At 43.3% G+C, this 14,871-nt stretch overlaps 1 protein-coding gene across 2 annotated transcripts in view; it reads left to right on the top strand.

Annotated features, from left to right (window-relative positions):
- Positions 1–14,871, top strand: part of GALNT13 (polypeptide N-acetylgalactosaminyltransferase 13) — a 1,141,430-nt gene that overhangs the window by 519,177 nt on the left and 607,382 nt on the right. For both annotated transcript variants that reach the window (XM_069225168.1, XM_069225167.1), the window contains exon 6: positions 4,084–4,201. In XM_069225168.1, coding sequence (XP_069081269.1) covers positions 4,084–4,201 — 118 coding nt within the window. The remainder of the gene's footprint in view (positions 1–4,083; positions 4,202–14,871) is intronic.

Genomic DNA, 14,871 nt, shown 5'->3' with positions numbered 1-14,871 from the left:
AAGCCCCTCCAACCATTATGTAGGATAAAAGGGGATGGAGTGACAACATGTCCTTTATGTCCCCAAGCCAACATGAGGATTCAGGGTATGGAGTGGGTGTTGGGAGAGAGGGTCATAAGTATTGGTATGAGAAAAAGGTATTTGGAGTAATGAAGATTGCCGTGAGTAATCAAACTATTATCTCCCTAACCTTTATGTTATACCAATACTTACTCAAATGATGATATACCAAAGCAAGGCCAGCACAACCGGAATCCCAAAGAAACAAAAACAACTCTTATAAATGGAAAATAAAGCACTGAAGTCATTGCAAACCAAGAGGGGAGAGTAAACATCAAGCATAGGGAACAAGGCAGAGCCACAGCCATAACCACTGCCCCAGATCCTAAAGAGACTCACATCTCCAGATGCAAAAGGGAAAGAAGTCAGACCGGAAAACTGAGGAAGTTGCTGTAAAAAGGGAAACAATAGAAACACCAGCATCAGGAGCCCATGAGGCAGCCAGTCCTAGAGTAGAAGTCCCCTGTATCCCGCCAGGCAAGTGCCTGATTTATGAGGCACAAAGTAGAGCAAACAGAGACCAACTCCACCGATGAAGAGCAGGAGAGGGAGCCTGCAGACCATGACGGAGAACACACAAATGCAGAAAGAGATGCATGCAATGTCCGAAAACCACTTGTACTGAACAAAGAGAGGCACACCGGTCAAACAACAGTGATGGAGAGCCACACCATTCCCAGGTGTAGAGGGAGCCAGAATAAATGAAGGTCAATGGCAATTCTTGTAGTCAAAGAACAGAGGAGACCATTGAAGGGAGAAACCCTAGTTCCAATCCGAGCATCAAACAAACAGCAATGAAGCGTAAACATGGAGGTAGGCTAGACAGAGCCCAACATCCCCAGGCAACTGACATAGTGGAGACACACTCCAATGACTCAAAAGTAGAATAGTGCAAGTCCCTGAGCACCAGAGGAAGACCCCAGACTAAAACTGAAGACTGAAAGGGCGGATTGAGCAAAAATAACCCTGGAAGCTCAGGCCCCTCCAAAAAAGAGCTATGCCAGCAGACAGAATGTCCTATAAGTTTCCAGGGGAAGAACTGGAGACCAGGGCAAGGGTGAGAAGGAAGAACCCCTCCCCAGCCACTGCAAGAAAGAGCACAAAGGGTAACCAACCCAGGAGAGGCCAGAAGGGAGCACTCAGAAAGAGGTGGACATGTCCCCTCCTCACTCGGGCCAGGAGTCTGTGGCACAATGGGAAGGGAGGAAAGGCATACAAAAGGAGGGAAGGCCATGGATGAGAGAGGGCATCCACCCCAGAACACACTGGAATTGGGAACCTGGACACAAATACAGGGAGGAGAGCAGGAGGGGCGCACAAACAGTGATAAAAAAGGGCTAATACACATGGCACCAGACAGAAGCCATTGGAAAACAGAAAGATACCACTGAGCCTGCCACCCTGTACAGTGTCCATCTCCCAGAGGTAAGCTGCAGACAGATGAGACACCCCCACCGACAAATGGAAATTCAAGAGCTGCAAGGAATGGAGAACCTGTCCCCAAATATGTGTAGACAGAACTGTTTGCCACAAAGGTGACAGGTGAAAGTGGAACCATTTGAGTGTAAAAGAGAGGTGAACTTCGCAAGTGTGCTAGAGAAAGAGCTCCTAACTCCTACCAGTCCGCGGAGTGAGAGGAGAGGCAATCACCACACCTGGACTGAGAGACCGCCCAAAGTTGCTCCCCATTCCATCATGCTGGCATGCGGGGACAGGAGTCGGGTTGGGCATTGGAAGAACCAGAGAAACCTATTCACCAGAGTTGCTGGAGCCATCCACCACTGCACTGATTGCCAGAAGAGGGGAGTAACAGTGTGGCCAAGAAGGTGGAACCAAACATGTCCAGACACCACAGGTCTCCATCCCAAGGAAAGCAACTGACTGCAATGTCAGACCCTGTTGTGAGGGAGACTGTTAGAGCTACCAAGGGAAATACCTACGCGGAGGAGAAGGAACAGCAGAAGAAGCGAAGCCACAGGAATGGTGAGAAAGAGGAAACTGACAACAGGAAAAGAAAGGAGGCTGCCAGGTCCAACTCCGAAACCAAACAGGAAGACAATGGGAGCGCACCCACTGTCTGGGAAAAGCAAAAAGGAGCAGGGCATGGTCAGTTTCTGCAGGAGCACAGAAGACCCATCAGTTCAACTGTACCCAACCATACAGACCCCAAAAGAGCGTACTGCCAGAAAAAGGCATAGCAAGCAACCCAGATGTATGTGATGTGACCAATTTACATACCCCAAAGAAAAGAGGCAAGCAGAAGAGGCCATTCCAAAAACGTCCAGCCTGAGCTGACAGAATGGCAAACAATGATAAACACCCTGCCATCACAGTAGAGCAACACACAAGGAGTGGAAGACTGACTGAAGGGCTGGACAAGCAGAGGCCACACAAACTGCAGGACTGCAAATCAAATTGGAAATCAGGGGATCCATCTGCTGTAAAAAAGAAAACTTCACATGTGCCTCCGCTAGAGGTTAGAGGTACAGCAAGAAAAGTGGGAAGATCTGCCAACACTGGACCTTTCCAGACATGGAAGAGCCAATCCATTGCCTTCTAGAGAACTGCCAAGCACACAGGAGGGGGAGAATGCAAGTGGGAAAGAAACCAGGGAGGACGTCCACCACAGGGAAAAAGTACCCAAAACAGCTGAGGAGGGCCAAACCACGACAGGAAAGGGGATCCCTACCCAAGGATGTGCTTCCTGCTGGTTGGTGTTGAGCTACTGCAAGTTTCTGCAGAGGGACAGCACCAGCGGCAGCACTGGTCCAGGCCCCCTCCGCACACGGGTACCAGCAGCCTGGGAGAAGGGGGCAAAGGGAGGTACAGCCCAAACATAGCAACAGGCAAAAGAAAGGCTACCGCTCTATGTCAGCAAATGGCCCGCCACCGCAGGGCATCATGTTGTAGCGTTCAAAGCAACCCCTGAACCACTTTTCAGTCATCTCTTTCCATGGGCTGGTCTGAAACGTCATTCATGTCATTTTCTTCTGCCCATCATAGCATACAACATGGGGCACAGGGTGAGCCCACTTCAGCTATTAGCTAACCTCACTGTAATGGGCCGCATTCTGCTCCTGTACAGTGTGCATAACATCCACCCAAAGAGTAGCCTCCTTCAGTACCAGGGATTACTGCCCTAAAGGATGCTTTATCATTAAACAAACATTTTTGGCCATTTACTTTTTATGATTTGTTTTCTCAGTTTGGCGAGGGCCTTCCAGCTTCTTCAAAACTGTACTGCTCACATCCATTTATATGAGCACAGTGCATGCATAATTCATTATTTGTTCATCAAAAAATTGAAATTCATTGCCCTTGGGTGCAGATATTCTGCTCAAATGGGGTGCCATCTTTTTTTTTAACATGAAAACCATTCAAAGATGGCCGTCAAGCTATGGGAACATATGGATTAACATCTCTACTTGATTTTTACTTATATAAAAACATTTCAATGATTATCGCACAGGCATGCACACAAATGAATAGTAACATGCATAGGCAGCCACCTTTGAATATTTTTTGTACTAAAGCTTTACAAAAAACTTTCACAAATTAAATAAGCATTTTCAAAGCCAAAGGGCCAGCAGGCAACCCCAGACCTGTTGGCTTTGATAATGCTTTTTAAAAACATTGTGCTCTCTGCGGCCATACCTTCAATTCTGAAACTCAATGAGTGATTGTACAAGCTGCAGACAAACTGTAAGCACAAACTGGCCAACATTGTTTCATGTTTTTTTTGCTGTTTGCAGCTCGTATAGTTGCGATGTTGGTCCATGCTCGGTAGACTGTACATACTCATGATTCTGCCCCTGATGCACTCTCCTTAATTGAAACAGTGTGAAAATGCATGCTTACTAATGTCTCCTTACCTTACCATCACAACCATATGGTTAACATGAGCATTGCTTAAAGATGTACAACCGTTACCATGCAATTAGCAAGAATTTGCCACTGTTAATTATTATTTAGATCTATAAAATGTTTCCACAGCAAATGTTTTTTCATGTGTATTTCATGTAGAACCCCTACGATGGCTGGTGGATTATTTTCAATTCACAGAGATTATTTTGAAGAGATAGGAACATACGATTCTGGTATGGACATCTGGGGTGGAGAAAACCTTGAAATGTCATTCAGGGTAAGCATCTATTTTGCTCTTTTAATCCCTAAAATGACTCTGTAATAGATATTTATGCTTTTGGTTTATTTTAAATTGAGGAGTGTATCATGTTAGGTGACACAAAAGCATAAAGGTAAATGTTGCACAAAACTGAAAAGGCACTTTCTATGAGTTTCCATTAAATCCCTGAAATTTACTGTACCTGTTAAAATCCAACTCCATAGGGTGAAAATTCAGGCCCCGCACTACATTTTTTTCAGAGGTACGATAAATTTTGGGAATCAATACTTATTGCACCTGCTAAAATGTACAAGTACGGTTTTGATCGGGTGTGATAAATATGAAATGTCATTGTGTATTGCATCCGGTAAATGGTGCACGATCAGAACAGCATAACAACATCACTTTTGGAATTTTCAATGGGACATGAGGAGAAGGAGGCCATTAGCTGACAAGGATGACACAAATATCTAGCAAAAGTGTTCACCCAAAATCCCCAGGGTTGCACCTGCAAACATTGTGACTACTTTATTATTGTCAACATTTACTCAGGACTGTGTGTGTTGAACTCCAATGCCTTCCTCAGCTCAGGCATCAACAACATGATGGGCAACGCTAAACAGATGTGATTGTTCCCAGCAGACTTCAAAAATATATTTGTGCTTAAGAGGTATTGGTAGACATACTCATGGGACATCTAATGTGGAAAACACCCCTAAAAAGCATGTGCATGTCAGTGGAAAGACATTACAGATAATGTGAATGCAGTATTGAGCTACCCAAGTAAAGTTCAGAATATAAAAAAGAGTTTCAATTACTTAAAAAGAAGGTTACATGATATTATGTCAGAACATAAGGGGGATTAGCCTGGCAACAGTGGGAGGACCACCACTCAAATTAATACTTACCACATGGGAGGGAAACGCCTTGACCACCTTGGATGTGTAATCAATTGAGGTCATTTCAGGAGTACTGGAGTTTGGCAGTATGCAAGAGGAATCAGGTAAAAAAGTTAAACATGCACACATCAACCTACTTTATTATTGCATTCTAAAATAAGTTTTGTGATATAAAATGACACATGAAGACACAATGGAGAATGGTACTTATGAAGTACTATTTAAGTGTGGTGTCATGTTGCAAATGAAGCTAAAATTAAGTGTTCCTATACATTAATAAACATGCTTTCTTCTCAGGTTCATGCATATGTTTATGTCTTTTTAAAGGACTCATTATTAATTGATCAATTATAAAGTCTCTACCTATGGAAGGCATCATACAGTATAAAAAATGAACAGGAAAGGATGGATCAGTCATAATGCCCATGGAAACTCTATCCAGTGAGTTAATTACATAATTTCTCGTGCCCCCCCCCAGTGCCCAGGGGACTCAATGGGAGGCAGGGGAGGGGGCAAAAAACGAATAAGTGAATCAAAAACAACAACGCTATACTACAGTCAGCCAAAATCACAAATAAATACATCAGGCAAAAATGTTATTGGCTTCTTCCAACACTGTTCCTGGATAATGTTTTTTAAAAGTGAAATAAAGGGATTACAACACACACTGGATGCACTCAGTGGTGATGGCTAGCTCATCCACGCATGTCCAGTGAATGAGGAGGCATGGAAGAAAAAGACAAAGGCCCCCCATTATGAGTCTGGCAGTCTTAGGACCACCAGACTTGCAGTGCCGTTGGGACTGACGCGGCTGTATCGGTCCGACCACCACAATACGAGGTTGGCAGGCAGACCTGCCAACCTACTGCCGTCCTCGTCGGGATCCTAGATCCCAACAGGCTGACAGCAGGGCTGGTTGTAATCAGCCAGGGCAGCACTGAACGTCCATGAAAAGGCTGGTGGAGAACAAGTGCAGGGGGCCACTGGGGGCCACTGCAGTGCCAATGCCCATGCCCATTCTCATGCCCCCTGTCCAGCAGCACCTGGGCAGACAATGCACATTTCAAGGGCGCTGGTGCCCCAAGCGCCCCAAGCGTGCTGCCGCACCTTTCCCAATGGTTTGACTGGCGTAAACTTTGGTTTCCGCCGGTCAGCCCTGTGGGGAAGGTATGATGGGTTCAGCATGAAGGTTGGCAGCACCGCAATGACCTCTCTGTCGGGAGTTTGATGGACAGGTTTTTCCATCCGCCAAACTTATAATCAGCCCAAAAATGTCCATACCACACATACACACACACACACCCACACACTCACTCATTGGCTCCGAAAAATGGTGGTCGCTGCATTGCATGGATGCATGGAGGCATAGAGAATATAGACAAAGTAGCCACCACACATATACTCACTGGCTACACAAAGTGGCCACCGCCGCATTACAAGCACAGAAGGAGACATGGAGAACAAAGAACATAGGGGCATATTTATACTCTGTTTGCGCCGAATGTGCGACAAAAACTTTGACGCACATTCGGCGCAAACCATGCACCATATTTAAACTTTGACACACAAGCCCGCGGACGTCAAATTTTCTCCGTGTGCATCATTTTTTGGATGCGGGAAACTGCGTTGCGTTAATGAAATGCAAGGTAGGCGTTCCCGCCCAAAAAATGACTTTAAGGCCTGTGTGCCTTATTTATACTCCTGCGTTATTTTGATGCACAGGAGAGGGCGAGCCTTAAAAAACGGCACACAGCCTGATGTGCGCCGCTTTTTAATGCCTGGGTCAGGGCAGGCGTTAAGGGACCTGTGGACACCCCCTGCCACCCTTCCCCACCCCTGGAGGACACCCATGGATGGGGGGACCCATACCAGGTAAGTACAGGTAAGTTGAGGTAAGTATTTTTTTATTTTTTTTTAAAGTGGCATAGGGGGCCTAATTTGGGCCCCTCTCCATGCCACTGTGGCCAGTGCCATGCCCAGGGGACAGAAGTCCCCTGTCTTTGCTAAGACAGGAGTCATTTCAATGGGAGTTGTGCGTCATAAAATGGCGCAAGTCCGGTTTGAGGCATGATTTTTGCCTCAAACCTGACTTGTACCATTTTTTGACGCACAACCCCCATTTTCCCCTACGCCGGCGCTGCCTGGTTTGAGTAATTTTTTTTTACTCTGACCAGTCTGCAGCGCCTGCAAACGTAATTCCTTAAATAAGGCACCCGCATGGGGCATAGGAATGGCATTAGCCGGCGGTAAAAAAAATTACGCAAACCAGCGCCGGCACTGGTTTGCGTCAAAAAGTATAAATATGGGCCATAGTTTCTCTATACTGCCTGGAGCACCTTCCTGCCTGTCCCACCCCCCAAAAAAGGCTTGTAGCATTATAAGGAAAGGATTGCTCTGATGAATATTATTTACTCAATTTGAGTCTGGGCCTAGCTCATGGTTGTGCCCTTTACCCATCACTACTAAATCAGTAATGGCAGTAAAGAAATTTTATAAATTTGAAAATTCTGAGTCCCAAATCATCAAGAGTTGAACAAAAGAAAGGGAGGAGTCTTCAGGGCACAAAGAGGAAGTTTGTACCTTATGTTCAGGAGCTTCTCTATCTCTATGCACTTTAGTCCTGCTAAACAAAAATAAAAATGTGTATTGTGCTAAAAAAACTACCTGAATGGTCTAGTCAGATAAAAATTCAACTTTGAAATGTAGTTTCAAATTCATTTGCCTGTCGTTTGCTTAAAAAGAGGTGTGCTTGTGTTCTGAAATGTATTTTCACACACAAAAGTACATGAATGGTCCACTCGAGAAAAACATCAACTTGAAATGTTTGGTGATCATCCATGATAAAGAAATGCCACTCATGGTGGGAAAATGCTGCTTGTGTTTGCAATGTTTGTTTTATTTTCGTGCATCTTGTGTTACAATTTGTCCCTAAACTGGATATTCATTATGCAAAGCGGCATTATGGCATAATCTCAGTAATTAAGTGTACATTTTGTTTTACAAATTACAAAAATTACAACAATTATGCCAGTGCACTTAACATTTTTTTGGGCCTAATCTGAATGCCTGCTTTTCATGGTTTTGCTCATCTAGGATTGAGTAGGGATCACTGATATAATATCAGTCCAACAAACATAGAGATACACCTATGTCAGAAATGTATTGCTGAGAACACATCCATATACACAACTAACACAAACACTAAAATCAATAACACAGATTTCATTGTCAAAAACCCAGACTTTCACAAATATCAATAAAATAAATGTCGGAAAAACAAATATCATCACCTATAAATAAACATATAATATGTCACAGATATCTATCACAGCAATTTTGATTACAAAATTATCATTAAAATGACTACCAAATACAGAAAAAACACCAAAATACCGATTTTAACATATACCATTTACTTCCAATAAACCCACTCTTATTATTAATACCTACAACTAAATTCAAATATATTATACCGACCAAAAATGAAACACTCTCCCCCAAAAAATTGCACACCTAAAAAACAATGAATATACCAAACACATTATTATTATTTATTATTAACATTAAAACACAAACAAAAATATATCATAATATATAAAATCAAATAGTTTTATGTTTAGTTCGCGATGTGATCGGGCAGCAGAAATGCCCACTAGACACCAGGGATTTAAAAAATATATATATTTTGATAAGGGGAGCAGCCCCTTGACCAAGGGTCAACCCTAGGGGGGCCATATTATTTTTCGTCCATTTCTGCCCCCCCGGGGGAAGCAACCACTAGACCCCAGGGATTTCTTTTTTTTGTACTTATGCATAAGGGGAGCAAATTGTATTTAGGCCATTTCTGCCCCCCTTGAGGGCAGATCGGACTATTTTTATGAAACCACTAGACACCAGGGATTTTTTTTTTTATACTTGCACATAAGGGGAGCAGCCCCTTGGGCAAGGGCCGCTCCCCAGGGGGTGTAAAATATTTGTAGGCCATTTATGCCCCCCCTGTGGTCCGGTCGGCCTAATATAATTAGGCGAATCTGCCCCTGGTGGGGGCAGAACACCCTAGACACCAGGGATATTTTTTTTTTTTTTTTTTTTTTTTTATATGTGGGGAGCGACCCCTTAGGGAAGGGTCGCTCCCCTCGGGGGGGCACATTTATTTTAGGCCATTCCTGCCCCCCTCGAGGGCAGATCAGCCTATTTTTATTAGGCCAAAAACCACTAGACACCAGGGATTTCTTTTTTATACTTGCACATAAGGGGAGCAGCCCCTTGGGCAAAGGCCGCTCCCCAGGGGGTGCAAAATATTTTTAGGCCATTTCTGCCCCCCCTGGGGGTAGGTTGGCCTAATATAATTAGGCCAGTCTGCCCGGGGGGGGGGGGCAGAAACACCCTAGACACCAGGGATAATATTTTTTTTGTTAATTTTTATTTTTTTATATGTGGGGAGCGACCCCTTAGGCAAACTGTCGCTCCCCTCGGGGGGCAAATTTATTTTAGGCCATTTCTGCTCCACTTGGGGGCAGATCGGCCTATTTCTATTGGGCCGATCTGCCCCTGGGGGGGGCAGAGACCACCTAGGCACCAAGGTTTGGTGTGTGTGTGCATGTGTGTCTTTTGTTTGGGGGGCAGCCCCTTGGGCAAGGGTCGCTCCCCATGGGGGCACATTACTGTTGGCCATATCTGCCCCCCTTGGGGGTAGATCGGCCTATTTTTGGAAGGCCCATCTGCCCACGAATGGGGCAGAAAGCCCACCAGAGACCAGGGAAGATTTTTTTTTTCAAAATAAGAGGGTGGGGGTATGGCCATACCCCCACCCCAAATAAATGGGACCAAAGTTGTTCTGCCCACCATAGGGCAGATGGGGCAATTACCTCTGATCCATACCCCGGGGGGGGGCAGAAATTCTACTAGATGCCAGGAACCTCAAAAAAAATTTAAAGTGGGGTGGTGGCTACCAACCAGTATGGGCCTGGTTATGCCCCCACCCCAACTGAAGGTGATAACAGTCTTTCAGCTCTCCCCCGCACACTAAAACATCTTATCCCACGGCAAGCCAGAGGACAATTGATTATTTTGGGTTTTGGTTTTACATTTGGGCCATGAGAGCTTGGCTAACTCTCAAAATCGTCCCACATGGAATGGTGAGGGCTACACTTTTTGGACTTTGGGACGCTGCCATGCAGAAAAATCTACAAGACCTAGACACATCTGAAAACTAAACATCTGGGTGATTCCAGGGTGGTGTGCTTCACATGCACCCCACACCAATTTCTTACCCACAATGCCCTGCAAACCTCCAACTTAGGAAATTTGTCCTGGTGCGGTGATCCCACACAGAAATGTGGGAAAAAATGTTTAGCTAAATTTGAGGTTTGCTGAGGATTCTGGTTAAGAAAACATTGTGGGATCCATGCAAGTCACACCTCCCTGGACTCCCTCGGGTGTCTAGTTTTCAGAAATGTCTGGGTTTGGTAGGTTTCCCTAGGCGGCTGCTGAGCTCAGGACCAAAAACGCAGGTACCCCTCCCCGCAAAAACAGGTAGTTTTGTATTTGATATTTTTGATGTGTCCAGATAGTGTTTTGGGGCATTTCCTTTCACGGGCACTAGGCCTACCCACACAAGTGAGGTACCATTTGTATCAAGAGACTTGGGGGAACGCTGGGTGGAAGGAAATTTGTGGCTTCTCTCAGATTCCAGAACTTTCTGTCACCGAAATGTGAGGAAAAAGTGTTTTTTGGGCCACATTTTGAGGTTTGCAAAGGATTCTGGGTAACAGAACCTGGTGAGAGCCCCACAAGTCACCCCATCTTGGATTCCCCCAGGTGTCTAGTTTTCAAAAATGCGCAGGTTTGATAGGTTTCCCTAGGTGCCAGCTGAGCTAGAGGCCAAAATCTACAGCTTGCAAAAAACACGTCAGATGTGTCCATGTTGCGTTTCCTGTTGCGAGCATTGGGCCTACCACGCAAGTGAGGTACCATTTTTATCGGGAGACTTGGGGGAACACATAATAGCAAAACAAGTGTTATTGCCCCTTGTTTTTTCCTTCCAAATGTAAGACAGTGTGTAAAAAAGACGTCTCTTTTGAGAAATGCCCTGTAATTCACATGCTAGTGTGGGATCCCCGGAATTCAGAGATGTTCAAATAACCACTGCTTCTCAACACCTTATCTTATGCCCATTTTGATAATACAAAGGTTTTCTTGATACCTATTTTTCACTCTTTGCATTTCAGCAAATTAATTGCTGTATACCCGGTATAGAATGAAAACCCATTGCAAGGTGGCTCTGGGTACCTAGGGTTCTTGATTAACCTACAAGCCCAATATATCCCCGCAACCAGAGGAGTCCAGCAGACGTAATAGTATATTGCTTTCAAAAATCTGAAAATAAAAATAAGCCTAACTCCCTAAAACTCAACAGACTTGCGGTAACTAAATCATAACAAATAATTCTATTTTTTTGTGTTTCCTCCAAAAACAAACACCTACTTCACATTGAAATTAAATTGAAAGAAAGGCTACAAAACTGTGCAAAACAAGTAAGTAAATGTAATAAATGTACCTGTACTTTTAAAAATATAAATAAGTAACATGCAACATATAAACTATAATATATATTTATATTACCTACAGGCAAAATGACAGAAGGTGCCAAATTTATCACTTCACAGAAAGGAAAGCGATTATTAAGTCACATAGGCTACACCTACAGCCAAGAAAGCGCATCGCCAGAAACTATAAACTGGAAATATACTATATAATGCTCTTATACATGCAACGGAAGGACAACCACTGAAGAACATGTTGTAATTAATAATAAAGAGCACAACCACCCCCAAAACATGACAGAAGTAGAAGCTATAAAATATTTAAAGATCTAAAAGAAGCAAGCACTAGTTCCAAGGCACCCAGAAGCAAAATCCTTAAAGGCATACAACCCAAAGTCACATAACAGGCCAACTACCATCTATCCCTACTTTAAAACATCTAATGCATGCACTAAAAGAGCCACAGTGATACATCACGTGCTCCTGGAAGATACCAAGACATTGTCCACAAAAAATCACTCTGCCTCAAGACCATCATCAATGTCCAGACCTCTGTGGCCAAACACCTTCACTTTCAGATCCAGACTAATCCAAACATCACCCTCCATGGAACGCTCATCTACAGACCCCCTGGACGCCACTTACCCTTCAGTGAAGCACTGGCTGACTTCATCGCTTCCAGTGTTCTCACTTCAAAGGACTACATACTCCTTGACAACCTCAACGTTTACCTTGACAACCAGAGTGACCTGTACATCTCTACCCTCATGGAGAACCTCACCACACTCCTTTTGTCTATAGGTCGCCCTTTTTTCATTGTGAGTCCTGATGTAGACCCGCTTTTGAGGCTAGAAATGGCCCTGTTTTCTTTGTCGGATCGAAACATCGATGATTGTACTGAGCTTGGATTGGTGTAGGGAGACCATGTGGATGGCAATTGTGGTTAGGACTTTTTACCCTTGTGGAAATGTGTTTTACATTCATGTGATTGTCAAATGGTCAACCCATATTCTCCTCTGCATATAATCTATGTATAGCAATCCAGACTGAATATTTTTTTATTTTCCACTTTTCTCTAATCACAAGCACTTTTCCTGAACACTTTCTTTACCTTTTTGCAATACCTGTCAAGGGGCAACTATATTTTAAATTGTGTGATTAATGATCATTTTGACTGTATAATATTTTAAATTTCATATTTATGTGATACTGGGTGTATAAATATTTTTTTTTCAATTATAGATGTTGTTTGTGTTGTATTTATATGATTTAATTTATATTACGGATTTAGTTGGGGGGTGTGTTGATGACATTTGAGCTGATATTTGTGACTCCAAAATGTAAAACGTTTCTGTTCGGACCACTGTAGTTATGTATTATGACTGCAACCTGGCACAGGAAGCCAAAACAAGAAATGCAGTTGATTGCACAATTTATTTTAATCCACACTAGGCAGAAATAAACCTATACTATACAAATTTGTTGAAGCAATACAAAAGGAGCAAATCTACCACAAACTAAAACTAGAACAATAAGTTACCCAAAATGACCCTAAACTTAACAAACAAATGAAAACAAAATAAGAAATGCCACAATGCACAGTCAGAACCTTTGTAAATAACAATGGACTAGATTACACAGAAGTAATAGCTAAATCCATCCTCTAAAACACGAGTAAACCTACCAAAAAACTCAAAAACATAACCTAAAACAATAAACATTTACTTTTTTAGAAAAATGATATAAATATTGTATTACATCAGTGAAAAAAATCAATACATACTGATATAGTAAAATTAAACATATAAATTACAAAACAAAATAAATTAATGAGTAACTAACCAAAACCAAATTCAGATCACCATATTTAAAAAAACAACACATAATCAAAACAACTCCACATAAAATAAACATAACATAAACACCAACACCAAAAAATCACTATAACATTTACCATTTTGTAGCTGTAGATGTTTAGCCAGCTCTACATAACAAATAATAATAATCTGTAAAAAAATGTAAAATATGATTCCAAAAAGCCCCCCAAAAATGCAATGATATAAACAACCCAAGTGAAAAACCTTGAAGAAATCCAAAAACTGAAAAAAGTGTTTTAATACCTTTGCTGCTAGGCAATTCCCCCTGTGCTAAGAGCCTCATTACGAGTTTGCTGGTCGGACTGCCAGCCCGCCAGCCTGCCATGATAGCGGTCCTAAAAAGATCACCATGTTGGTGGTCTTCCAGACGGCCCTATTATGAGTTACAGAGGCAAGACTGCAGACCACCAACCAAAAAAGACAGACCACCAGCTGCGTGGAGGCCTTGAAATAGGTGGTCCGACCTCCAGCACCATCAGCACCACGACCAACTACTGACCATATTACAAGCACATAGTCGCCATGCCGAACCCCCATGGCAGTCAGCCAATAGTGGTCCAAACCATAGTGGTCCACAATTGCCAATGTATTACACAACAGCTCATTGGATGAATTTGAAATAACATAGCAGACAAACATTGCCACACTGGACACACCTGCAAAAGACACTATAAAACACTTCCCTTTACAGACTACAATCCTTTGCATTTACATTGCAAGACAACAAAGCCCTAGTACCTTTTTTTGTAGAGCACATAGATCGGGCACCCCTTTTTTCACCATCCCATTGACCACTGTGCATATATTCTTTTCCATTCACACCCTATTGGACTTCTGTTATCCATTGTTTCTGTTTCACCATCTCACGTTCCAAAAATCCCCATTTTTCTGAACATGAGTTAAGAGTCATGGTGAATGAAATTATAAGAGTAGAGCCACACTTGTTTGGAGCCCCAGTCTAGCATACTCCTCTCAGTAGGAAAATGTGAATGCGGGACAGGATAGTCGACAGAGTGAATGCTGTTGGCACCACCTTGCACACAAAGGAGGACATTAGGAAGAGGTGGAATGGCCTCAGGGGCAAGGTCCATTCCCTGGTCTCCAGGCACCAGTGACCCCCTCACTGCCCCATTACATCTCTTTCCCTGGGAGGAGAAGGGCTTTGCCATCCTGCATCCTGAGGGCTTGACAAGAATACATGGGGGAGTAGAGTCTGGTAAGTCACAACAGTAAAAATGTCACAAAAATGCTATATCATGCATACTCATAGCTCACCTTTTGCCTCATTTACTGTTACTCCACTCACCAGCCCAATGTTCACCTGCTCAAAGACCTCTATTTAGCAAGTCACAGTTGAAGAGTACTCA

Source organism: Pleurodeles waltl, chromosome 3_1, assembly GCF_031143425.1.
Source record: "Pleurodeles waltl isolate 20211129_DDA chromosome 3_1, aPleWal1.hap1.20221129, whole genome shotgun sequence".
NCBI classification, from domain to species: domain Eukaryota; kingdom Metazoa; phylum Chordata; class Amphibia; order Caudata; family Salamandridae; genus Pleurodeles; species Pleurodeles waltl.
The sequence above is the reverse complement of the archived record's forward strand: the minus strand, read 5'-3'. Positions and strand labels throughout refer to the sequence as shown.